Below are 27,162 nucleotides of genomic sequence, written 5' to 3'. Positions count from 1 at the left end.
TCCAAATGATCCTTTAGTCGTGGAAGTAGCCGAGAGCAGTGTTGTTCGATCCTCTGTAAATGAGACATCAGGCTACTCCCATTCATTTCTGTGACTGCTGCTGGAACGCTGTAGCTGTCCTGTGCTGCTGTGAGGGAGGTCTCTTCTTCTGAGGTGTGTATAGTTTTGCAAAACAGCAACTTTTTCTCTTGCATCTTCTCCTCCTTTACAAATACTTCTGACTTCTTAAAGGGACACTAACCTGCTTTCCATCTTCTCATTTGCAATGCAGTTGAGTGCAATCTTTTGCTCCCTGCTGTCAGCCAAGGCTGGTGGCTATGATTAGTGCTGACCTATGAACTGTTCCTGCATTTGTCCTGCTGCCGACTCTGACCTTTAACTTTTCTGTTTCCTTTTAAGTGACACTACACCTTCAGTCCATCTTTTACAACATTGCTGCAAAGTTGAATGCAGTCTGTCACTCCCTGTTATCAGCCACTGCAGACTGACTGACTTGATATCTGGTCCACATATCATGCATGTTTAGTGCTAATTTAAATGAAGCATTGAATTCTATGTAGATGCTCTTTATGGGATAGAATCAAAGGTTATTATATTGCATATTATTTTGCAATACCTTCCACAACCTCAATGAGCACTGTGTAGTGAAGTCATCCTACATATGTAGCAACAGCACACCTACAGGCTACTTGGGGTATTGCAGTTCATATTGATTTTGACAATTTTGATTACTTCTTGGGTCAGAATTCTTTCTTTGTGTGATGACATTTTTGGCAGCACTGTACACAGCTCCTCTTGTCCCCAAGTAGGGATTACAGACTAATTTGTCATATCCGCAATGGAGTGTGTATAATACAATACTTTAGGAAAGATGGGTGACAACCCTTATGGGAGCTGTAATGGTGATTATATAAGTTGTTAGATGCAACTGTACATATGTGTATTATTTTAAGAGAATGACCGGATAACCTCTCACTAACCTGCAGTGCACCTTGCTCTTCACAGTATTACAAAATGGGTAAAGTGTAAAACGGAGGTGAAAGACGGCATAAAATCCTTTATAATACAAGAACCCATATGTCAAAATTAAGCAGACTATAAATAGTGATGTAATCAGATTGAGTCTGCCCCTGGTCAAGAAGTCTCATGGGTGAATTTCAGGGTGTTGACTAATAATTAAAACCATAAGACCAATAGAAGTCCCTAACATATCCCATAAGCAAAAACAGCAATGAACAACAAGACACAGAAGAGCATATACAACAACAGGGGCATAGAAAATAGGCTGGCTACCTGGAGAGATCACCAACCACAGAAAATAAGCTGTATTAATACATACAGTTCTTATAATAAAAAAGGTAATCGTGTAGAGTATACAAGGCCATATACACAAGAAAAAAACCCCACGATAATAATAAATCAGGTAACGCCTGGAATCCAGCAAACGCAAGGCCATTTTTTGGCACTTTCTTCACTTATTTAGGTGTTGTACTTATTTGTTATTCATGTGTATATACTGTATCTAGTTTGTGTTATGTCCCACTTAATAGGAAAGATTATCTTCTATCTATCTTATATCTACCTTTCTATCTATCTCATATCTATCTATATATCTGTCTTCTATTTATCTTTATATCTATCAATCTCATATCCATCTATCTATCTATCTATCTACCTCATATCTGTCTTTCTATCTCATCTATCTATCTATCTATCTAATCTATATTTCTATCTATCCCTCTATTTCATATCTCTCTATCTATCTATCTACCTCATATCTGTCTTTCTATCTCATCTATCTATCTATCTATCTATCTATCTCATATCTATCTAATCTATCTTTCTAGCTATCCCTCTATTTCATATCTATCTATCTATCTACCTCATATCTGTCTTTCTATCTCATCTATCTATCTATCTATCTATCTATCTATCTATCTATCTCATATCTATCTAATCTATCTTTCTATCTATCCCTCTATTTCATATCTATATCTATCTATCTATCTATCTACCTCATATCTGTCTTTCTATCTCATCTATCTATCTATCTATCTATCTATCTATCTATCTTATCTATCTATCTATCTGATATCTATCTAATCTATCTTTCTATCTATCCCTCTATTTCATATCTATCTATCTCTCTATCTATCTACCTCATATCTGTCTTTCTATCTATCTTATCTATCTATCTATCTATCTTATCTATCTATCTATCTCATATCTATCTAATCTATATTTCTATCTATCCCTCTATTTCATATCTATCTATCTATCTACCTCATATCTGTCTTTCTATCTCATCTATCTATCTATCTATCTATCTATCTCATATCTATCTAATCTATCTTTCTATCTATCCCTCTATTTCATATCTATCTATCTACCTCATATCTGTCTTTCTATCTCATCTATCTATCTATCTATCTCATCTATCTATCTATCTATCTATCTATCTATCTATCTATCTCATATCTATCTAATCTCTTTCTATCTATCCCTCTATTTCATATCTATCTATCTCTCTTATATCTATCTTTCTCCTAGCTATCTATCTATATCTCTTTCTATCTCATATCTGTGTATCTTTCGATCTTTCTTCTATCTATCTATCTATCTATCTATCTATCTATCTATCTATCTATCTATCTATCTATCTATTTATCTTATATCTAGATATTTATTGCTCCTCCGCATTACTCTGTATCCTATTGATAAAGCTTGCAGTGACGGTTGTTTCGCATGTCCCTTCAGTTTTCGTATAGTGCTTTCCTGTGTGTGCGGTCTTGTCGAGGAGGCGTTGTCTGCAGGACAAGGTGTTATTTCAGGATGGTGGGCACTCAGGAGGAGTGTGCAAAAATACCTGGAATACCACTGAGAGAAACTGCAGCCATCTAATGTACAAGAGTACAGTGGGTGTGGAACTACAGGCCCCAGCAGTCAGGACCTTATAGTGATAGCTGTAGAGTCCTCTCTCTTTCTTAGGTTGGTTCCTGCTCCTCACCATGTCAGGATAGAGAGCCAGGAATTTTCAACCCATGACCCTTGCTTGTTAGCAATAAGTTTGTAAATTAGCTCCTCCTGTCAGTTGCCCCAGGATATGTTAGTAAAGAGATTATGTGTCCCTTTAAGCAGCTCCCTGGTGCCCCCTCCTCCCCCACAGCCCAGGGGGTGCCTGTATGGGGCTCAGTGTGCGCACATCTGGAGTGCATTGTGCTGTGTTCTTGGCGAGATGAACCCCTTGCTCCATGTAGGGTCAGGAGGGACAGGAGGGGTCAGGAGCGGACTGCTGTGTACATGTACATGTGTGTGCTGCAGCAGAGACTTTCATCTAACGTGTACTGCCACCTTAAGACATGATGAGGCGGTAAGGGCAAAACTAATATAACAGGCTTAGATACATAGCTCTGCAGACAGTATTACACATTATAGAATCAGATACATGTCTCAGCAGTATCATACAAGATAGGATTAGATAGATGGCTCAGCAGTTTCACAAATGATAGGATTAGATACATGGCTCAGCAGTATCATACATGATACAATTAGATACATGGCTTGGCAGTATCACACATGACAGGATTAGATACATGGCTCGCCAGTATCACACATGATAGAATTCGATACATGGTCTTAGCGATATCACACATGGTAGGATTAGATACACGGCTCAGCGGTATCACACATGATAGGATTAGACACATGGCTCAGCAGTATCACACATGATAGAATTAGATACATGGCTCAGCGGTATCACGCACAATAGGATTAGATACATGGCTCAGCGGTATCACACATGATAGGATTAGATACACGGCTCAGCGGTATTACACACGATAGGATTAGATACATGGCTCAACGGTATCACACAAGATAGGATTAGATACATGGCTCAGTGGTATTACACATGATAGGATTAGGTACATGGCTCAGTGGTATCACACATGATAGGATTAGATACATGGCTCAGCAGTATCACATATGATAGGATTAGAAACATGGCTCAGCAGTATCACACACGATAGGATTAGATACATGGCTCGGCAGTATCACACATGATAGGATTAGATACATGGCTCAGCAGTATCAAACATGATAGGATTATGTAAATGGCTCGGCAATATCACATCTGATAGGATTAGATACATGGCTCAGCCGTATCACACACAATAGGATTAGATACATGGCTCAGCGGTATCACACATGATAGGATTAGATACATGGCTCAGCAGTATCACACATGATGGGGATAGTGTACTGTCCGATTCCCATCGTCATTTGGTTTCAGTTCGGAGTTTCCATTTTCCTGCTATGTTATGGAAGCAGGAAATTGCAATCGGTGCCCAAACGGATCCTCCCTACGATGGAATTGAGCGGCACTTGATATTTTCCGGGTCTAGATAGCTGCGTTATTTTGCCCGTGACTCTATGTCACATGTGTGCTGGAGGCTCCATTCCCATGCGGCCTTAGAAGGGAGCAGCGCAGTAGCAGTTGGCACTGAAGTAGTTAAATGGAGATCAGACGGGGAAGATGTCCGCTCCGTGCGTCTGATGTGGTTTTGTCCACATGAATCCTTTGATGAAGGGTTTGCGATCCTGCAGCATGTAGCTTCTGTGCTGCGGTTACAGCGCGGGGTGGCGGACCCTTTCTTTGTAGTCTCATGATCCGGTTTAGGTGAATTTTTGACATAACGCAACTTCTCCATTAGCTGCACTATTTCTCCCTCGAGTCGTCCTCGGTACGCAGCACTTCTGCTTGTTGAGCATTGTCTTACTTACTTCTTACTGATGGAAGAGACCTGAAACATGTCTGTGCAGCGAGAGAGGCAGTCTGTGATACAGCCGAGCATGTGTGGGAATGGCAGTCACCCAGGTAGGAAGACTGCAGAAGACTCTCTTCGCAATTGTGTTGGCGATCATCTTGGTGGAACTTAATGGGACCCCATTATAAGTCACTGGGGTCCATCGGGCATGAATGGATCCGCCAAAACACTATGGCTTCTGTTATAAATGGAAGCCATGAGGCAGATATGAGGAGAGTCTAACAGTAATGACACCATATATTGTACGGCATCCACTGCCTGGAGTTACCCAATTTTTAGCCGCCCTCACCCAATCACCCGGCGACAAAGTTTCTGGGACTGTGCACTAAAAATAGTGTGTAGGTACAGCTGAGAAGTAGATTTAGATGGTCTGGCCGCGGGTATGATATTAATATAGGGAGCCTGAAAATATTTAGGCGGTCTGAAATTAATGTCCGGGTGCACTCTGAGGTCTAGTATTAATGTAGAGGGTATGAATATATTTAGGTCTGGTCTGAGCTTTGATTAATAGAGAGATCTAAGGTCACAATATATTCATGGGGTCTGAATATATATATGAGGTCTAACAGTAATATAGGAGGGGTCTGAATACATTTAGGGAGTCTGGTCTGGAGTCTGATAGTAATGTAGAAGTAATCTGAATATATATTGGGGTCAGGTCTGAGGACTTACTAATAGAGGGGTCTGGGATCTGATATTAATATAGGGGTTTGGTCTAGTATCTGATTTATAGAGCGGTTTGGGGTCTGCCGACGACTACAAGGGTTGAAGCAATCTGCTTCCACTCCTTACCACTGTGTGTTGTGGCGAGGAAATCTCTTTAATATAGGAGGGGTCTGAATATATTCAGGGGGTCTGGTTTGGGGTTGATTAATTGAGGGGTCTGGTGTCTGATATTAATATGGGCGGTCTGAATATATTTAGCCACACCCTTTTATATAAACCCCACCCCTATAATAAGCTACTCCCACTTTTCAGCCTCCCGCTGCTTGAGTATCGCCCCGTGGAGGGCTCTTTCAGGGTGACGTCTCTGGGCTTTTGGCCTGTAACTTCACACGATCAGATGTCATAATCCATACAGGCTGATGGTTGATCGGGGAGAGGGTGAGCAATAAACTAGTGAAGGCAGTCAGCATGGAGGCAGGACGAGGTCCCAGGTCTCTGTGCTCACTGCGCTTGCTCGCTGGTATCATCCTCCTGTAGAATGTATTGCTGCTTTGTTGCTGATGAATGACTTGATTCAGTCCATACGGCGTCTTATGTCAGGGCATCAGCTGACTGCGAATAACACCCTCTTGTTTCCCCGCAGGGTGATGGGACGGAAGGACTGCAAAGAGGCCTGGAACGGGGCAGAAAAGTCAGAGGTCTTATGTGCCCCGACGGAGGGACCGAAGGCTGAAATGGAAGAGAGGGGGCAATGGGGCAACAAGATTGAGTTTGTCCTATCGGTCGCCGGGGAAATCATCGGACTCGGAAACGTCTGGAGATTTCCTTATCTGTGCTATAAAAACGGAGGTGGTGAGTGAGTGCTACAATGCGAAGGAATTTTCTGTCCTTCCATAAGTCCATGTGCTCCCATGCGTTTCAGGTCATGTACGCGGCCTTGCAGGGTCCCGGCAGTGATGCATTAGGACTATTATTAGTCCTGCTGCTGAATTACCAGGTAGTACGATCCGGATTAACAGACCCAGAAAACCACGCCATATTTAAACCGCCTCTTTCTACGGACAAGGAATCTATTGGAATGACCATGTTATTAAGACTATCTTGAGTTTTTCACATCCCGTGGCGGTCGGGATCAACAGATAATGGCAGGAAAACTGTAAGACTCCATTTTTTTCACTTTCTTGCGACGATTTCCCAGCATTTGTCATCCATTGAAGTCATTGCTGGGGTGGAAGGTCGGTGGCCCCCCAGGCGTCCAACGTATTTATAGGGCCTATTAATCAGCCATCGAAAGACAGCGCGATACATAATTAATTAACCCGTTGCTCTGTGATGCCTGGCAGTGGAGAGCGCGGCTGTATGGCGACATCCATGGGAGTTCTGAGAGAAAGTTGGTTTGACCCTTTGTGTGTCCGCGGGGAGTCTGCGCTCGCTTCACACTTATTAGGTAGAAGAATGGAGCTCCGGATCACTTCACAGCCTGTTTTGTTCCAAGTTTCCGCTGCTTTCAAGATTGTTCTTTTTTGGCGGGGGGGGGGGGGGGGGGGGGTTGAGGTTAGTGAGGAGAGAAGCTTCTTTAACCCTTTCCTTGACGAAAAAGCAAATAATGGTGCCAAAGAGGTTAATGCTGGAGAGATGGAGGTGGGAGGGGACTTTTTCGAAATTGTCCGGGATAAATAAGATGTCTTGTAGGAACACAGAGCGCACACATTGTACTTATAGCGTCCCGCAGCTCTGTGCCACATTGTGTTATGGGGGAGGTGGAGTTTCGGAAGGCGTATAGATAGCACATAGCATAGGAACAATGGGATATTAACCGTGGGATGCTTACTGTTATAGGGGGCCACAAACTGTATACCAAACCTCGGCTAGCCTTATAGCCAGCTTCCCTAGACCCACAGGTCACAGCTTGCTGTTTCCCAACAACTAAGAGAAATATTATCTCATGGGGAATATAGGTATTTACTAACACAGACATGACAGGAGATTGTGGCAGCCTGCAGCCACCACTAGAGGGAGCTCACTGCAGACATACTTAATATTGAGTAAATCTGTATACAGTGAGCTCCACCTAGGGGTGGCTGGAGATATCAGGTAACTTTATGGAGATGTTAAGTGAAGCACAGGGTCTGGAGCTCTGTATTCCACCAATTCAAATCTCATGTTTGGTTGGCCAAGATGGCTGCTGTCATTTTGCAACTACCGTTCTCTAGTTGGCCAGCACTGAGCACGTTAGCAGCACTGGCCAATCAGAAGACAGGTAAGGGGCACTGGTAGTGTAACTCTACTACAGGTGATTAGGCAGTCTAAATATGACGACAGCCATCCTCAAAGGCCAAAAATCGGGCCCTGAACCGATATAATGGAGGGAAGTCGGGGCAATTCAACTACAGGTAATATGCCCCCTCTGGTCCCAGGATAGAATTTTCTCCCCAAACTGGAGGGTGGCTGTAAACGTTTTGTTTATGCAGAAGTAGTCATTTAAAGGGTTGATCCCAACAATAGATGTTAACCCTATCTATAGGATAGAAGATAACGTGCAGATCAGAGGGGAGCTGATCGCTGGGATCCACAATCATTCTGAGAATGGGGTTTCAGAGTGTCTAGCAATGACACTCTGTCTAGTGTCTAGTCGTTGCACATGTGAGGATTGCTGAATTTAGCCAAGTTCAAGCTCTCTCCTGTTTCTGGAAGTCGGACCCCCACCAATTTGAAGCTATCCTGTGCATAGTGGAATTAAACGAATCGGGTGCACCTCCAAAACAAAGCGAGATACAAATATAGAGTCGCACGGTATATACAGACAGGGCATAATGGCACGCTACTAGCGCCAAGAAACATGCCAACGCCAAGTCTGTAAATACTGAATAGGCGGCCTTGTCGGGGCCGATGGGAACTTAGAAGCTGATCAAAATGTGCGCTAAAAACCTTACGGTAACAACTATAGCAGTAAATCAATTCAGTATGCACCTACTTGGCGTTGGCATGTTTCTTGGCGCCTGTAGTCTGCTGTGACGACCTGTCTGTAGAGAATAACATCTATTGCTGGCACAACCCCTTTAATGGAATTACTACACATGATACACACAAAAGCACCTGAATGACATCCCAGAATGCATTGTTCCTGCCATATAATGCCCATATACACCGCCTCACAGAATAAACGTCACACCAGTTTTTTTGTGCATCATTAAGCAATTTTCAGGGTATGTGGGTATGTTAAGAAAAGTTCTGCAAATTGGTGCAGATTGGGGACAATCACACAGAAAAACGTGTCAAAACGTGAAAACCGATCTGTAAAAATAACTTTGGTGACGTCATCATCCTAGAGTACCTAATGGAAAACAACAGTATAACTTCTCACCAACATGGATTCATGAAGGGTCGATCATGTCCGAAAAATCTGATCAGCTTCTACAATGAAGTAAGCTCTAGGCTGGACCTGGGAGAGTCTATTGATATTGTATATCTGGACTTCTCTAAAGCATTTGACACCGTGCCTCATAATAGATTGATATATAAAATGAGACAGCTCGGATTGGGTGAAAACGTGTGTAGTTGGGTAAAGAATTGGCTCAGAGAAAGAAAGTAGAAGGTGGTAATAAATGGTTCATACTCTGAATGGGCCACCATCGCTAGTGGGGGGCCACAGGGTTTAGTATTAGGCCCCATCCTTGTCAATATATTTATCAACGACCTGATAGAGGGGCTGCACAGTAAAATATCAATATTTGCAGATGATACAAAATTATATAAGACAATTAATACAATGGAGGACAATGTGCGGCTACAAACAGACCTAGATTAGCTGGGGGCTTGGGCAGAAAAATGGCAAATGAAGTTCAATGTTGATAAATGTAAGGTTATGCACATGGGCAGGAGAAACGGATGTCACCAATATACACTAAATGGGGTACTGCTAGGGGAAAGTGATATGGAAAAAGACCTGGGGGTACTAGTGGACTGTAGACTTAACTGGAGCAACCAATGCCAGTCAGCTGCTGCAAAAGGAAATAAAGTCTTGGGGTGCATTAAAAGAGGTATTGGGGCAAGGATGAGAACATTATTTTTCTACTATATAAGGCACTTGTCAGGCCCCACATGGAATACTGTGTACAGTTCTGGACACCGGTCCTCAGGAAAGATGTTACAGTGCTTGAGGGGGTTCAAAGAAGGGCAACAAAATTAATAAACTGAATGAGAGGACTGGAATACCCAGAGAGGCTATCGAAATTGGGATTATTTACCTTCGAAAAAAGACGGTTAAGGGGCGACCAAATAACAATGTATAAATACATTAGGGGACAATACAAGGATCTCTCCCATGATCTGTTTATATCCAGGACTGCGACGGTAACAAGAAGGCATCCGCTACGTCTAGAAGAAAGCAGGTTTCATCACCAACACAGAAAAGGGTTCTTTACTGTAAGAGCAGTGAGACTGTGAAACTCTCTGCCTGAGGGTGCATTCACACGAACGTATATCGGCTCGGGTTTCACGCCGAGCCGATATACGTTGTCCTCGTGTGCAGGGGGGGAGGATGGAAGAGCCAGGGCTAGGAACTGAGGCTCCCGCCCCATCTCTGCCTCCTCTTCGCCCCTCTGCACTATTTGCAATGGGGAGAGGTGGGACGGGGGCGGGGCTAATTCCCGGACTTTAGCCCCGCCCCCGTCCTGCCTCCTCTCATTGCAAATAGTGCAGAGGGGCGGAGAGGAGGCAGAGAGGGGGCGGGGGCCTCAATTCCTGCTTCTGGCTCTTCCATCCCCCCCCCCTGCACCCGAGGACAACGTATATCAGCTCGGCGTGAAAACCGAGCCGATATACGTTCGTGTGAATCCACCCTGAGAATGTTGTAATGGTAAAATCCATAGAGGAGTGTAAGAGGGGACTAGATGTCTTTCTAGAACGCTATGATATTACAGGATATTGACATTTGGTGACCAGCGGGGTTGTTGATCTCAAATGTTGATCCAGGAATTACTCTGGCTGCCATTATGGAGTCAGGAAGGAATTTTTTCCTCCATAGCAGCTAATTGGCTCACTGGGTTTTTTTTCCCCTCCTATGGACCAACAAGGGGGAGGTTAAAACAGGCTGAACTAGATGGACATTGTCGTCATTCAGCCTAACATACTATGTAACTATCTAACCCACAGAAACTGCTTTCTGTCTGGATAAGGATTAAAGAGTGAAGATGCCTTCAAGGTGTTGTTGAGAGCCATTTCATCAAACAGACGAGTTTACTAAAGGGGATGCGACAACCATGGGTCGAATTCGGAAATGGTGAAGATTGCCATTAAGACGCTATTGAGAGCCATTTCATTAAACAGACAAGTTCACTAAAGGCTTCATCATAGGGTTACATACAGCCATTTCGTCTTTGTGTCACAATGTGTAGAACGTCAACTGGATGCTACAGCCGTGGGTCAAATTTGAAGATGATGACAATGCCTCTACGTCATCGCCAAGAGCTATTTCATGAAATGGATGAGTTTACTAAAGGTTTAATTATGGGGCTAGGTACAGCCAGTTCATCTTGTTGCAGCAGAAACTCAATGTGATGCCACAACCGTGGGTCGAATTTGGAAAACGGTGCCCAGCAGATGTAAATGTGCATTGCCATAGTAGGACTGAAGTACTAAGACAACGCAATGTACAGATGAACACATCCGGCGTCATGCAGTAGGGCCTCCAAAATCCATCGCTGTTGACATTCTGCGGGGTGTTTCAACAGATTTCAATGCCCCAATATCAATGGTGAAAGTTTGACATTGAGGCAGATTTGTGGTCCAGCCATCCATTGCAAAAACTGCCTCTCACATCGCACCATCGTCATGAACACGTGCAATGGTGCCGCTGCCTGGCGTGACGAATGGCACTGTGTGGTGTTGAACAATAAATAGAGATTTTGTCTCACCGATAATGATCGCTGAGTTATGGTCTGGAGGCAATTGGGTTGATCCTACCATTTTGGAGCACCACACAGCTGGTCAACGTGGAGTTCTGGTTTGGGGTGCTATCACATCAACAGTCGACCACCTCTAATACACATCTGGGGCACATTGATGGTACGCCGTTATGTTGATGATTGTATCGCCCCAAATAGTGCCCCACTAATTACTGATCATCCTGGTTATTTGGCCACAGGAGGCGCGGAATTGTGTGAAAATACAATCAACTGTTCAGATCTTAATTCTCTGTCTACGTGTTCAGTTTTGACTCCTTTTGAGCATTTCTTCATGGCACGCCATTTCCTCTGTGTGGCAGTGTGTATCTACATATTACCCACATTACCATATATTGCCCAAGTATCACTGTACATTGCTCTGTATACAGTCCCCAAATACTGTGATAACTAAGAGAGAGCCCATGTAGTACACTATATCCAATATCTATGCAACTAATAGCACCATATGTTGCTCGGATAACACTGTCACATTGTGCCAGTCTGGTATTTGTGCTGCAGTTTCTGTCTGAGAACCTCGACAGATCTAAGGGCGTTTTCACATCTGCAATGGGGATTCCAACTTCCTGCTCCATTTAGGGAGCAGGAAAGCGTAATCCCCGTGGCCTAACAGCTCCATCCTAGTGCAGAACAAAACAACGCCAAATGGACCCATTGACTATAAAGGGGTCCATTTGCTTTCCATTCAGCTGCCCCGCTTTTAGCCGGAAGGAAAAGCGGTGTATTAAGCGCTTTTTTCCCCAGTATTTTGTGCCAGATTGGCGATGGTATCTCCCACTGGATGTTCTGATGCAGAAACCACCCTAAGGCCTCATTCAGATGAGCATGTGTTTTGCATGTGCATAATGCACGCTTCTAAAAGAACCAATGGGTTCCTATAGAAGCCTTCATATGCACAGAATTTGAAGCGCAAAACAGCACGCACCTGAAAAAGATAGAACATAGGTGCACGTTTTCAGGACTTTCCATTGAATCCTATGGTAAAAGGAAAGGTTAATGGAAACTCCTGTGCACGGAATAGCTTCACTGCTGCTTACAGCAGAGCATTTAAAAGGTGCTTCTGCCCTGTTAACTCCTTCTTCCCCGCAGGGATGATGAGACTCCCGGAGGGTTCCATTAATCCCCGTGGGGAGTCCTCTTATCACTGAACACTGTGATGAGGGGACTGCAGCAGGGACAAAAGAATGCCCTGCCACAGCTTTTACAGCAGTGGCAGAGGACCGCAACGCTATCCCATTGCTTTCCATGGGGCCGGCGCTACTGCTGCCCCATTGAAAGCAATGGAAGTGGATTGCTAACCCCTGCTGCAGCTGTGACAGCTGTGGCAGAGGAGCGCGATGCCATCCTGTTACTTTCAATGGGCCCGTCGCTACTGCTGCCCTACTGAAAGCAATGGGAGCGGATCACTATCCCCTGCTGCAGCTGTGACAGTTATGGCAGATGATTCCTTGGATGTGAAACTCCTGGATGCTGTCACATCCAGGGGCTTAAGCTTGTTGTCAATGGGGTCAGTGACAGCAGTGCGGCCCTATTGAAAACATAGGGAGAAGATGCGCTCCTCTGCCACAGCTGTCACAGTTATGGCAGGGAATTCCTTCATCCCCGTGGGGATAAAGGAATTCCCTGCCACAGCTGTCACAGCTGTGGCAGAGGAGCGCGATGCAATCCCATTGAAAGCAATGGGATGAAGGCAACCACTGCAGCAATGATGTTCGGGGGGTGGCTTGAAATATAAGCCCTTCCCTGAAAATCCTCCCTAGCTGTAGAAAAAACAATACATTGGTTGAGGGCTGTGACCAAACAGAGACAGTACTCAGCCATTGGATGACAGCTTAGCGCTGCCTCTGATTGGTCACAGTGCTCAGCCAATCAGAGGCAGCGCTTTCTGGAGGCGGGGGGTTTTCAGTCCCCTGCCACCAGAAGACAGAAAAAGACTGACGGGGACGGGGAGCGCTTCTAGGTGAGTTAATGTTTTTATTTTTTTCTACAGCTAGTGATGATTTTCAGGAAAGGGTTTATATTTCAAGCCCTTCCCTTAAAATCATCACTACAGGGGTTGTCTTCATCCCTTTGCTTTCAATGGGGCAGCAGCAGTGCTGGTCCCATTAAAAGCAATAGTAAGGCATCATGCTCCTCTGCTACAGCTGTGACAGCTGTGGCAGGGGATTCTTTCATCCTCGCTGCAGTCCCCTCATCACTGAACACTGTGACAGTGCTGTCACAGTGTTTAGTGATGAGGGGACATTTGTGGAGCAGCTGCTCCAGTGAACGGGCAAAGTTTTATGCGCAAACTTTGCCTGTTCAAGCATTTTCCACTCATGTGAGCAGTGTAATTTGTTTTGCGCACATAGGCGTGCAAAAAAACACGTTTGTCTGAATGAGGTCTAATGCTACTCTCAGCTGTGGGTTTGTTAGAGTTGTATCCAGTCTAGACGATCCTCTGCCAGCTTAACAGACTGATACATGATACCTGCACTGGTACATTGTAGCAAACTATAAGGACAAGAAAGAAGTTAAAAGGGGTGTATCTGGTAGGTTTAAGGCCGTGCCACAGCCGTGACAGCCTCCGCAAGCGGAATACCGCAGCGAAGTCTGTCACGGCACCCCCCTAAAGACCCCATACTTACCTCCGGATCCGCTGCGCGAAGTCCCGCATGACACTCCGGCGCACATGCGCAGTACAGCGTATGATGCGCCTGCAGTGTCATATGATGCGCTGGCGGCGTCACATGACGTGGCCGGCGGTGGGCGGGGCGCGTATTCACGCTATACTTCCGCTGTGCTACAGCAGAAGTATAGCATTACGGGCGGCTTCCATTGACTTCAATGGAAGCCGTCCGCGTGTACTCCTGCAGCAAATAGGACATGCCGCAGGTAATTTCATGCTGCGGAATTCTGCGGTGGAATTCCGCAGCATGTACATTGAGCTATTAGGTGCAATAGAGCCTAATAGCTGCAGTGAAACGCTGCAGATTTAGTTTTACATGGCGGAAATCCGGCCGTGGGAATTAGGCCTAACACCAGAACAAATCTTATTAACCCTCTCACTTTCAAAAAATCATAACTCCTATTTATCCGTCGCTGTCGCAGGACTTGTGTTTTGCGGGATGAATTGTATTTTTCAGCGGTTCTATGTAATGTACTAAAAAGTTTTTTAGTATATCTAAGTGGTGCAAAATGGGGGAAAAAATGCAATTCCACCATCTTTGCGGTAAGGAGGTGTCTTGTCTCCACAGTGTACACACTGCAACAAAACGACATGATAACTTTATTCTGTGGTCAGTACGATTACAATAGTATAAAAAATTTTTTGCTTTGCTACTTAAAAAAAACAAACTAAATATCTCTGGAAAAACATAAAATAATTTTCTACTGCCATCTTCTGACCGACATAACTTTTTTTTTGTGTGTGTTAACATAGTTTTGCAAGGACGTCCTGCAATAATTGAGACCTTGCACAACTATGCAGTTTCTATTGGTACCATTTTGGAGTACATACAACTTTTCGTTTGCTTTTTATTAAATGTTTTCTTGGAGACAGGGTAAACACAAAAAGGGCGATTCTGGCGCTGTGTATTTTTTTCTGACAACATGCACTGTGCAGGGTCCATAATATGTAACTTTTCTAGATCAGACTTACGGATGCAGCGATACAAAATGTTGTCGGGTTTTTGTTCTGATTTTTTAAATCTATCTTAATATGAGAAAAGGTTTTTTTAAAAGCTTTTTTTACCTTTTATTTTTTCTAATAATTAATACGTTTTTTTCAAACTCGTTTTTACATTTTTTTTAGTCCCTATAGGGGAGTGGTACTTGCAATCATTTGATCAATTATACTGTAAAATGCAATACAATAGTATTGTATTATACTGTGTTATGACTGGTAGTCTATCAAGATGTGCCACAGGCATATCTTTATCGACAATCAGTCATGACAGCCCTAGGGGGCTTCAGAAAGCCCCAGGCTGCCATGACAACCAAACAGCACCTCGCAAGCTCATCGTGAGGGGCTGTTTGAGTCTCCCAATCGGGGCATTTAAATGTCACTGTCAGACTTGCCTGGGGCATTTAACAGGTTAACAGCCACTATAAGCGTTCACACTGATCAGTTATCATAGACAGCCGGCACCTGCATTCATACACACCCTGCACACCCAAGATGTAACTGTATGCCTCTGGATGTGAAGGGATTAAAGGGGCTGTCCCATAAAATGAAGGTATTTCCTTCTATGACTACCTGATCGGTGGGGGTGTAATTCATATGAGTGGAGCAATAGTCAGAACTGCCAGACAGGAAGTTGAAGGACTTGGCTTTCTCCGGCACTGTCACTGAAATGCATAGCGAGGTAGTGCGCATATGTGACCATCGCTCCATTCATTCGGGGACTTTTGGGACCCCCGTTCTTGTAAGCAGTGGGGGTCCCAGTGGTCAGACCCCAACCAATCAGATAGTTAGAGAAGGGGATAACTTCACTTTATTGACAACCATTTAATAAGATTTGTTCTGATGGCAGGCTAATATGAACAGACCTTAAGAGGCCGATTACAGCAGCTCAGAATGAACTTATATTGTGACATATTATCGTAAAATTATGTCCTTGTGTCACTAGGAGCCTTCTTCATTCCGTATCTCATCTTCCTCTTCACCTGTGGGATTCCAGTCTTCTTTCTGGAGACGGCGCTGGGCCAGTACACCAGCCAGGGAGGGGTCACAGCATGGAGGAAGATCTGCCCCCTCTTTGAAGGTTAGTATTGTGTGCACCATTCTTCATTCAGCTCCCTCACCCAGTTTCACACGACCTGACGGGGCAAAGAGCCATAGAAACCAAGATGCTGGCAGCATCTTCTCGGTCAACATTTATCAATGCACACACCACTGCAGTCAGAAGGATGACCTCATTCCTGCAGATGACTTTAGCCCTGCGCACACCAGCAGATAAGTCACTGTGGGGCCATTGGAGGTGATTTTTCCGGTATTTTTAGATTAGTAGCTTGGACTATTGAGCAGTAACGATCCCAGTTACCGCTCCCCAGCTCATTTTCCTATTTCTCCTTCCAGATTTAAAGCATTCTTGCAAAAATTCCGTAAACTGCATTATATTATACCCTCGAGACCTCCTTTCGCATTCTAAGAATTTGTAATTCCCAGAAATCTAACTTTTCTGCACTTCACACTTTTTTATGAATTATGCTTAAATAGAAAATGTATTCCCTATCATAGATTGCCATCTAGTGGAATACCCTGGTAATGCAGTTTTTTTTTAAAAAATTTAAGAGGGCGGAATTGAAAGGGTTTATCTCAAAATCAAAAACTATTCCCTATCAATAGAATAAGGCATAACTTTATGATAGGTAGGGGTCTCACTGCTGAGAGACCACCTTCAATCCCAAGGACAAAGGTTCTGTGTTCCCGCTTTTCCTCACTTTGGGCTTACTGCAGCCCCTCAGTGAGAAAGAGATTGAATGAAGTAGCGGTCACACATGTCCAGTGCCGCTCCATTCACTTTCAATGGGACTGTCAGAGATAGTTCAGTACAAGTGCTCTGCAATTTCCATCAGCCCCATTGAAATCAAGGGAGCAGCAGCCGCACATGCATGGCCAGCATTAAGTCTGACATCACTGCGGGTGGGAGAAGCAACCCCATAGTGATGAGAGAGGGGAACACAGGTCTCCCATTCTCAGGGTCAGTAGGGGTCCAACTGGTGAAATCCCCATCAATCATAAAGTTAGGGGATAACAACATTTGATTTTGGGATAACACCTTTAATGCACGCATTGTTAAAAAAAACATTCTACTCTACAACAACTTTAGGACTCATGGACCGACAGCCATGACATTTTCCTATGTAAAAAGATATATAGATGGGTTTGTACTATACGCAAAATCTACTGTCATACCGGTCATCACCTCATATGTCCCACTATTCTGTCCAAATCAAAAAAATCCTATAAAATTCTAATTAAATTAAGGAGGCTCTTAAGGCACCCAAATACAGTAGAGGAAAGAGTGGAATATGCTAAGATTGGCAGGACCAGATGACTATCTAATGTGTATAGGGGTTTTCTGACTCTTGCCTGGTGGCAGATGGTGGGGAAAAAGGATCCAGCATGCCTGATCTTTTCTTTCTGTGAGAGATAAGTTGCTGCCAGAAGAGTCTGGTTGTGGCTTATTCCCCTCTCTCCATTGAAAATGCATGTATAGTGCATGTATATACTCTTAGTGGGGTGTGCATGTATATGACGTAGTTCTGAGGTATAGCTGTCATTCTGCTGACAGATATCTAAAGTTTATGGGCAGCTTCTATGAAGATAGGATCTGGCAGAAGAGGAACAATAATGGGATCTGCATTAACCCTATAATCGTAAAAGAATTAAATTACTGTACAACCCAAGTACAAAATATCACTCACCGCCTGTTAAGTATTGGCTATGCTTTACAGGTGTTTAAAAGCTATCTGAACAGTAATGGGGTGTGCACATAATCCCATAGGCATTATAAATAAATTTAATTACTGTGTATCCCAGATACTGAAAATGACTCACTTTATTAGACATTTGCTATGCCTCAAGGTGTTTGAAAACCCTACCTGAACATCTTCTATATTGTCATTTGTTGTATTAGCAACTTTATAGAATTTATGCTTATATAGGACCAAGAAGAAAAAGAACAGTAATGGGGTCTTCACTAATTTCATAGTTATTATACATGCATTGCATTACTGTATACCCAAGCTACTAAACTCCATTCATTTTCTATTAGGTATTGGGTGCGCCTTGCAGGTGATTAAAAGCTACCAGAATATCAAGCGGCACAGTAATGGGTTCTGCAGTAACCCCCTAGTCATTATAAGTTATATTATTGTGTAAGCCTCACAGGTAATTGAAAGCTACCTGAACATCAAGAGGAACAATAATGGGGTCTGCATTTACCCCATAATTATAATGAATGATTTATCCTAGATACTGAACACTGCTTACTCTCCATTAGGTATTGGCTATGCTTCACAAGTGATTGAAAGCTACCTGAACATCTACTACATTGTCATCCTGGCCTGGGCATTGTTTTACCTCTTTAACTCCTTTACAGCTGAGCTCCCATGGGCTAGCTGCAACAACACCTGGAACTCAAGTAAGCAATCCTGGCATATAATGATCAGTAGATAATCAGGAATACACATAAGATTTTATGGTGGGGCAGTTGTAGACGTGTTCTAGATTGATGCTGATACATATTTGTCATACAGAAAATTGTGTTGATGACCTCGAATATTCTGAGAATTATACAGGATCCCCCAATGCTACATCTCCTGTTGTGGAATTCTGGGAGTAAGTCAGCTTAGTCCATGTGATATTACATGACACTGCATGTTATCTGTAAGTCTGCATGTCTATAGATCTGTATCATGATATTCTCCACCTTTACAATTAGAAAGAGAGTACTGGGCCTGTCTGATGGGATTGAGCACTTGGGACCCATCCGGTGGGAACTTGCTCTGTGCCTTCTGCTAGCCTGGATCATCTGTTACTTTTGCATTTGGAAAGGGGTCAAGTCTACTGGAAAGGTGAACTCGCACATCTTATCCTATATTGTCACTGACTGCCATGGGTCCCCACACTAGGGCCAGTGGTGTCAGAACATATTGTCGCTTATAGTGGTCATCCCCAACTCAGAAATATGGTAACTGGTTGATTGTTGGAGGGCCCCACTATGGGGGGAAACATGATACACAGTATTTATGTAATGTGTGGAGCTGCTCATTCTATAGGGTCTGGGAAAAGTGTGGTAGTCTCTGAAGGGGGCACCCCAATATATTATCTATAGATGTCTTAAATAGGCAATCCCTTAATGTACTCCACTCATCTATACTTGATAGAGGATCCTCTAAGAACCCATTCTTCACCAACTGGTCCCAACAGGAACATCCCTATGCAAATAACCTTGTGTTTAATCTGCATATGACATGATATGTAACAATGTGTTCTCCATACTGCTCCCTTGTGTCAGGTGGTATATTTTACAGCCACATTTCCCTACATCATGCTAATCATCCTGCTAATTCGAGGCGTCACTTTACCTGGAGCATATGAGGGAATCATGTTCTATCTGAAGCCTGACATCACACGGCTCAAGGACCCTCAGGTGAGGTGGGTCATGGGCAGTAATGAATGCCCTATTATATTGTGGGGTGGGGGCTGACATTTCTATGAAAGTGGTCCTTCTGAAAATAGCATTGTATCTCAGCGCCTGTGGTTCTCTGAGACAGTTCAGCTTAGAAACAGTGGTTCAATAGGTGGTATCACACATAGTAGAGTTAGATCTGTGACTCAGCGGACAGGCCCGTCCCAGGCCTCTCACTAGCAAAGCCAGACTCCCACTGTACAGTGATGAAGGGCAAAAACCCTGAAACAGCTGTATGTACATGGAGTCTGGCTTTGCTTTTAGTTCCCAGTCATTGTAACAAGGCTTGTGTAAAAAGTCTGACTTTGGCTTGAAGGAATGCTGCCTTTTAATAGGTGGCACTGTGGAGGATTTATTCCATCTCCCTTATCAGCGGACAGTATCACATATGATAGAATTAGTGACACTGACTAAACAGACAATTTCGCACATGATGGGCTTAGATACATCGGCTCAACAGATAGTATCACACATGATTGTCATCATTGATATGACATTCAGTGACATTTGATGAATATGTGCTGATTGTGCTTTGTTTACACTGCAGGTCTGGATGGACGCAGGAACCCAAATCTTCTTCTCATATGCCATCTGTCAGGGTTGTCTGACGGCTCTGGGGAGCTACAATAAATACAGCAACAACTGCTACAGGTATATGGCCTCTCAAAGGTCCACATTTAGTACTGACCACTGGGCAGCAGTTTGTATGCTAAACCAGGGTCACTTAGCCTCGGGACTCGCTCCTCACGACTCACCCAGCATTGTCTTCCCTTCTCTTCATCTTCAGGGACTGCATCGCCCTTTGTTTCCTGAACAGTATAACCAGCTTTGTGGCTGGATTTGCCATCTTTTCAGTTCTGGGGTTCATGGCGCGAGAACAGGGTGTCCCAATTTCACAAGTGGCTGAATCTGGTAAGTTGAGGGTTTTCAATTAGTAGATCAATAAATGCAGAAACCATCTGAGATCCAACTCATTATTAATAGAAAAAATGATGGTAGTCATCCAAGTCAGACTATGCAGCAGCTGTAAGGCCAATAGAGAAGAGCAGCCTAACTTTGGATGGCCCATCCCTGATTGTACACCTCCTGCAATAAAAAACTGATTGAAGAACTCTTATAGAGAAACCTTGATTTTATTGTAGGAGAACCTTGATAGTAGATCTTTTCAAATAAAACTTTGATTGTAGATCTTTTTAAATTTGATTGTAAACCTCTTGTTAGAGAATCTTGATTGTAGACCACTTGTTAGAGAATCTTGATTGTAGACCACTTGTTAGAGAATCTTGATTGTAAACCTCTTGTTGGAGATTCTTGATTGTAAACATCTTGTTAGAGATCCTTGATTGTACCCTCTTGTAGGAGATCCTTGATTGTACCCTCTTGTAGGAGATCCGTGATTGTAAACCTCTTGTAGGAGATTCTTGATTGTAGACCTCTTGTAGGAGATCCTTGATTGTAGACCTCTTGTAGGAGATCCTTGATTGTAGACCTCTTGTAGGAGATCTTTGATTGTAAAACTCTTGTAGGAGATCCTTGATTGTAAACCTCTTGTTAGAGATTCTTGATTGTAGACCTCTTGTAGGAGATCCTTGATTGTAGACCTCTTGTAGGAAATCCTTGATTGTAGACCTCTTCCACTTGAACTTTAATTGAAGACCTCTTCAAGTTGAACTTTGATTGTAGACCTCTTGTAGGAGATCCTTGATTGTAGACTCCTTCAAGTTGAACTTTGATTGTGGACCTCTTCAAGTTGAACTTTGATTGTAAATCTCTGAAAGTAGAATCTCAGTTGTAAACCCTCTTGTAGAAAAACTTTGATTATGACCCTCTTAAAATACAGCCTCAATTGTAGATCCTCTTGTATTAGAAACTTGATTATAGACCTTGATCAGGGCCAGCAACAAACAGACCTGGGCGGGTGTCATAGCCCACTAACAGACTCCATTCTCTGCAGTTTCAAAGCAGTGGTGGAGACTGCAGAGAGCGGAATATGTCAGTGAAAGTATAACTGGCTCCTTCCTCTCTTTGGCAAGCTAAAAAATTCAGAATCCTGCTCTCCAGATCTTGCACGAAGATCCTAGCAGCGTGTGTAACTTCAATATCGCTCCCCTCTCTCACCTATCCACTCCTCTCTGGTTCCTTCTGTGAGGTGCCATAGGAAAGGAGTTTGGGAGCGGTATTGAAGTTACACACAATGCTTGGGTCCCACGCGTGAGATCAAGAAAGCAAGATGGTAATTGCAATGCGCCAGAGAGTGGAAGGATCGAACAGTAGAGAATAGGTACAGAACTAATATTGTCTTGTATGGAGAAATTGGGGAATGTATTCCACTATATGCAGATAATCTGTTTTTGTATACAGGGGATATAAGTAGATCAATGAGCCCTTTTATGTCCATTTTTTATATATTTGGTAAGATGTCAGGTCTCACTATTACTTGGGGGAAATCTGTAATTCTTCCTTTAGATCCCTTGCTGGTGGACTATTCATTGGAACACACATAATTACAAATATTGAAGGAATTCAAATATTTGGGAGTTGTGGTATCTTCTAAGCCTCAAGAATATATTTCTGCCACTCTGCTTCCATTGGTACGAAAGAATGAGGAGAAGCTCAACGTCTGGAATTGTTTCCCATTGTCAATATTGGCAGGGAAAATCTTATCAAAATGGTTTTGATGCCATAACTCCTATATATACTTCAAAATTCTCCAAGTTCCATCACCATATTCTTTTAGACTCCATACGATATTTAGGGTTTTATTATGGAACAAGAAACCTGCTATAATTAAATTGGAGACCCTTCAAAGGGATAAATGGTCAGGTGGGTTGGCAATTCCAAATGCTTGGATATATTGCAACAGTTGAATAGTTGGGGAGAAATAAATGGGGTTGGGTTAAATGGCAGATTAGTTTCGAAGATGACAAGTTTTATCCCCCCATAATGGTATATGACAGAGGGATGGAAGGAGGAAAAATTGTGTGAATTTTGGAATAGGGTAGTAGAGATAATTGAAAAAACTATCTCTTGTTGATATTGGTCTTAATCCCAGAACGTGTATATTGGGTATTGTTGATGGGCTTGATGGGCATACTTTTTATGGAATTCAGAGAGCATTGTATTAGGCATGGAAGCTGAATCCTGCCCATTGGATGCAGCCTGCCTCCCCAAGAGTAGGAGATTTTGTCGTAAAGATAAGAGAGGTTATATCCTTGGAACCTAAACCTCATGTTCTTGACCACAAGAAAATGGATGCCATATGTCTATAAAATCCTCAAATCTTGAACTGTGATTTACAGTTGACAATTGTAAAACATCAGGGAAGAACATCCAAAAATATCCTTCATTATGGATTGTAGGTGTCATACATTTCATTATTTTCCTCATTGAGATGCTCTTTTTCTTGTAGGTCCCGGTCTAGCCTTTATCGCCTATCCAAAAGCAGTGTCAATGATGCCAGTGTCACCTCTTTGGTCTTGTCTCTTTTTCCTCATGCTCATCTTCTTAGGACTCGACAGCCAGGTATTGCTTGAAAAACATTCTGGAGTTTCTAAAAAAAAACGTAATAGAAAAATTATTTGGAAAAAAAACAAACAAAAAATACCCATTCTGGAGCAAGTACTAGATGGCCATATACTACAGTTGGTTTAGTACAAATTGCGTCATTTTTGGCATTGAAATTCTGAACTTTTTAAAAACATTTCCCTCATTGAGTTATTTAACCAGTGAGTAAATGGTATCTTTCTGTCCAGTTCGTCTGTGTGGAGAGTCTGGTCACTGCCATTGTTGACATGTTCCCTGAGGTGTTTCGAAAGAAGTACTGCAGAGAATTCCTCATATTGGGCATCGCTATCATCTGCTATTTCTTGGGCCTTATCCTACTAACTGAGGTAATAGACATTTTCAACCTCATGATGAGACAAACGGTGTAGACACATATGTTAATGTCTTAAAGGGACATCCAAATTAACACCAATTTAAGGAAATTTCTTATTTCACTGTTGGTTTTCTGTTAAATTGACCAGTTGGCGCCTTCTTTTCTTCCTCTTCATAGGGTGGGATGTATGTATTCCAGCTATTCGACTATTACGCGGCCAGTGGGACCTGCTTGCTCTGTGTTGCCATCTTTGAAGTGGTGTGCGTTGGCTGGGTTTATGGTGAGTTTAGAGAAAAGAGAAAAAGAGTGTTCATGTTGCCAGAGGGCATTTTGGGATTCGTGATTCCCATTGTCTTTTAGGTGCTGATCGCTTCTATGATAATATAGAGGACATGATTGGCTATCGGCCATGGCCATTGATAAAGTTCTGTTGGTTGATAGCCACCCCGGCAGTTTGCATGGTGAGTTGTACTGTGCCTTGTAAGTATTCTTTTTTATGGGGTGCCATAACTTCTCCCCAACATTTAGTGATCATGTCAGAAGACTGTGTTGCCCTTTGTGGGTCTTCAAACTGCATATTCTTGTGTTGTCTGCCTTCTCATATAGTTCCTCTTATTCAGGGGACGTTCCTGTTCTCCCTTATAAAGTACACACCCCTGAAATACAACAACCGCTATGTGTATCCAACATGGGGCTACGTCATTGGCTGGCTTATGGCTATCTCCTCCATGATCTGCATACCAGTATACGCTGCCTATATCACTCTGAAAACAAAAGGCCCATTTACTCAGGTAACAGTGTGAATGGGTTATCGGTACTCAATAGATCTGGCATCTTAGTGACAACTAATATGGGTGCCATTATCGCTTGCACAGTGGTTGTCACCCTGCTGAAATTTTTCAGCAGCCATTCAGAGATCTTGGATGGAGTGCCTTGGATGTATTCTGTATATATAATGTATCCCAAGATATTCACATCATGGCTTTCACCTTTCAGAGACTGAAGCAGCTGGTCACTCCGCACCCTGACCTTCCACAGCCCAAGAAATATCTCTCAGATTTCAGCGAACCTCGGAAAAGTGGAGCGATTAAAACCAAGGACAGTCTTATCTTGCCAGACAAGGAGACGCGGTTCTGATGCAACTACGTTACTTGTAAAAAGGACTTGTACAGCCAAGGAGTTTCCTGCTCCACTGCCTCACCCCTCACAAGGGCGTCTGGGACACAAGCAGTCCAAATCGGTCATTTGCTGCCCCTAATAACACTCTTCCTTTATTGTCCCCACCTCAAAGTGAAATCTTTTGCCTCTCAGTTTATATTCTGTGCCTCCGCCCCAAGCCATAGCTTCAAACTCTACCCAACACTCATAAACAATTACCGCTTTACCCTCCCCCCCAGGAGTCTAGCTATGAGGGGTGCAGAGGTAGAAGTCCAACTAGACTTCTAATCCCTAGAGCCTGAAGGCTCCCAAGGTCCTTTTACTGTATAAGAAAAAAACAGGGTTATATAATAGTTATAGGACCTGCCCCTCCAATTCACAATCACAACTTCTGTGGGCGGAGGGGGTACTTAATAGAATTTTACAGAACCCTCAAAGGACAAGGAACCTTAATTGTATAATTGATAAAATGTGGGTCAGGTTAGAAGTCTATTACTGCTCCTGGCCGGGTTTCATAATTACCTCTTCCCCCACATCTCTCATTATATCCTGATCCCACCCACAATACCTAAAACTGACCAGTTTTTCACCAGCAAACAAAAGATTGCAGTTACAGATATTCGCCATCGGGGGCAACGTATATTCCAGCCTAGAGGCTCAGGTGCTGCTAGCGGTAGCATTCAGCACACCGTAGTGACTCCATTAGTGACCCTAGATAAAACATCTTGTGGTTTAAACTATCCTTGTAAAGCGTGATGTCATGCATAGATGATATTAGTCTGCTAAAACCTACGACTGGAGTTTAATTTTGCTAATGACACTTTAGTGCGCACGGCATCCGGCGCTTGGATTAAACAAGTCGGGCCCCAGGGACGTGCGTCAGGGATAACATGGACATAGATGTACTGTTGCAGTAAGGATCATGCAGCTTTCTAGGTGCATTAAAGGAATTATAATCACAAAAACATTAGGCTTTTCTTATTATGTGCTGGTACATCACAGCGTGAAATACCGGCAAAATCTATGCAGCCGCTGTGTGACTGTATATAAGGCAGCTCTCTCTTCCCCTCTCACAGCAAGAAGTCACAGCAAGATCTCAAACAAGTCAACAGCATGGAAGATCCCTCTGGCTCCTTATCACTTCCCATGATACATTGATGTACGCTGTCAGCCAGCAAGTATATACATAGGAGGGAAGCCGTGATTATAACTGGCAGACGGGAAAGGGGATTCCATTTTATTAAAACAATGTAATTTACGGTGCACTAAAAGTGAATTTCTTCATCTTGGTGGACTGAAAAATAAAGTAGCATTGTACCAGATACTTCATTACAATCGCTTGCCTAAGTTACACTATTTCCTACATATAAGGTATTACTTATGAGGCAGACATTGTGGGGGCAGAACCATTCCTTATTAACAGCCAGTAGTATGTTGAAGGAACACTCCAGGTAAAACTTTTCAGTCTACTTCTTTCCGGGGGTTCTTACATATCTCCCAGCTGTCCCACATTTGGAGGGGCAGTTCTGGATTATGGAGGCTGTGTCGCTCTCCCAGGAGACAGGAGAAATGTCCTGCAGGGGCAGCCAGGAAACAAGTAAAATAAAAAGAGTCTATACTTATTCCCTGGGCTGGCTCCAGGTTTATGAGGACCCTTGGGCAACGGAGTCTCAGTGAACCCTATTGCAGTGTGTCATGATATATGTGGCAGTAAATTTACAATGGCGCGTACAATGACTATGTAATGGTAGATACCAGCTCTACACAGGTGTTTTGCAAACAGTAGCATTACACCCAGTGATTACAGGTGATGTCCTCTTCGACTGGAGTCATTCAGTTCCCCTTTTCTTTTGTATCCAGCCCAGACCATCATGACAACTTCTCCCGGTCATAACTTGTCTCTTCTTGACTTCCACCATCCTCCCTATGTTAATACAGCTTTACACAATCCACCCTTCTAAAGTACTCAAGATAGTAGGAATGTCACCTGTAATACCCCACACAGTAGTACTGTGCACATTATTGTGCCCCCTGTATGCCCCACACAATAAATGCTGCTTATAGTGACTTTCACACAGTAAAAGTGCCCCCACTTAGCAATAATGCCTTCTTAGTGTCTCTACTCAGTAATCCCCCCTTTTATCTCTACTCAGAAATACTGCCCCTTTTGTCCACATTTTCTAAAATTGCCCCCGTTTGCATCCTTTTGCAAAAACCACCCCCAATTTTCCCTATCAGAAATGCCCCAGTTTTCCCTATTTAGGAATAATGTGCCTATTTGCCCCCTTTTAGAAATAATGCCCCTGTTTGCCCCTTCTAAAAAATAATGCTCCCATTTGGTCTTTTAGATATAATGCCCCCTTTTAGTTATAATGCCCCTGATTGCCTTCTTTAAAAATTGCTGCCCCCAAAAGCCCCTTGTATGTAATTAAGAAAATAAACAGCCCATGTTCAACTCCCCAGTAGCTGCAATGCTGCGAGGCCGGGAATTG

General features: G+C 43.2%; 1 protein-coding gene across 1 annotated transcript; it reads left to right on the top strand.

Moving 5' to 3' along the window:
* SLC6A12 (solute carrier family 6 member 12) lies at positions 1 to 25,992 on the top strand. Its single transcript, XM_066590907.1, has 15 exons — positions 1 to 153; positions 6,136 to 6,344; positions 16,066 to 16,200; positions 18,445 to 18,585; positions 18,701 to 18,782; positions 18,886 to 19,018; positions 19,462 to 19,596; positions 20,183 to 20,286; positions 20,423 to 20,547; positions 23,045 to 23,157; positions 23,388 to 23,525; positions 23,690 to 23,792; positions 23,873 to 23,973; positions 24,133 to 24,303; positions 24,509 to 25,992. The coding sequence occupies exons 2-15, from the start codon at positions 6,140 to 6,142 to the stop codon at positions 24,647 to 24,649; spliced, it is 1,827 nt and encodes a 608-aa protein (XP_066447004.1). The 5' UTR covers positions 1 to 153; positions 6,136 to 6,139; the 3' UTR covers positions 24,650 to 25,992.
* Positions 25,993 to 27,162: the final 1,170 nt, after the last annotated feature.

This window comes from Eleutherodactylus coqui, chromosome 2 (genome assembly GCF_035609145.1).
Source record: "Eleutherodactylus coqui strain aEleCoq1 chromosome 2, aEleCoq1.hap1, whole genome shotgun sequence".
Classification (NCBI taxonomy): Eukaryota; Metazoa; Chordata; class Amphibia; order Anura; family Eleutherodactylidae; genus Eleutherodactylus; species Eleutherodactylus coqui.
The sequence above is the reverse complement of the archived record's forward strand: the minus strand, read 5'-3'. Positions and strand labels throughout refer to the sequence as shown.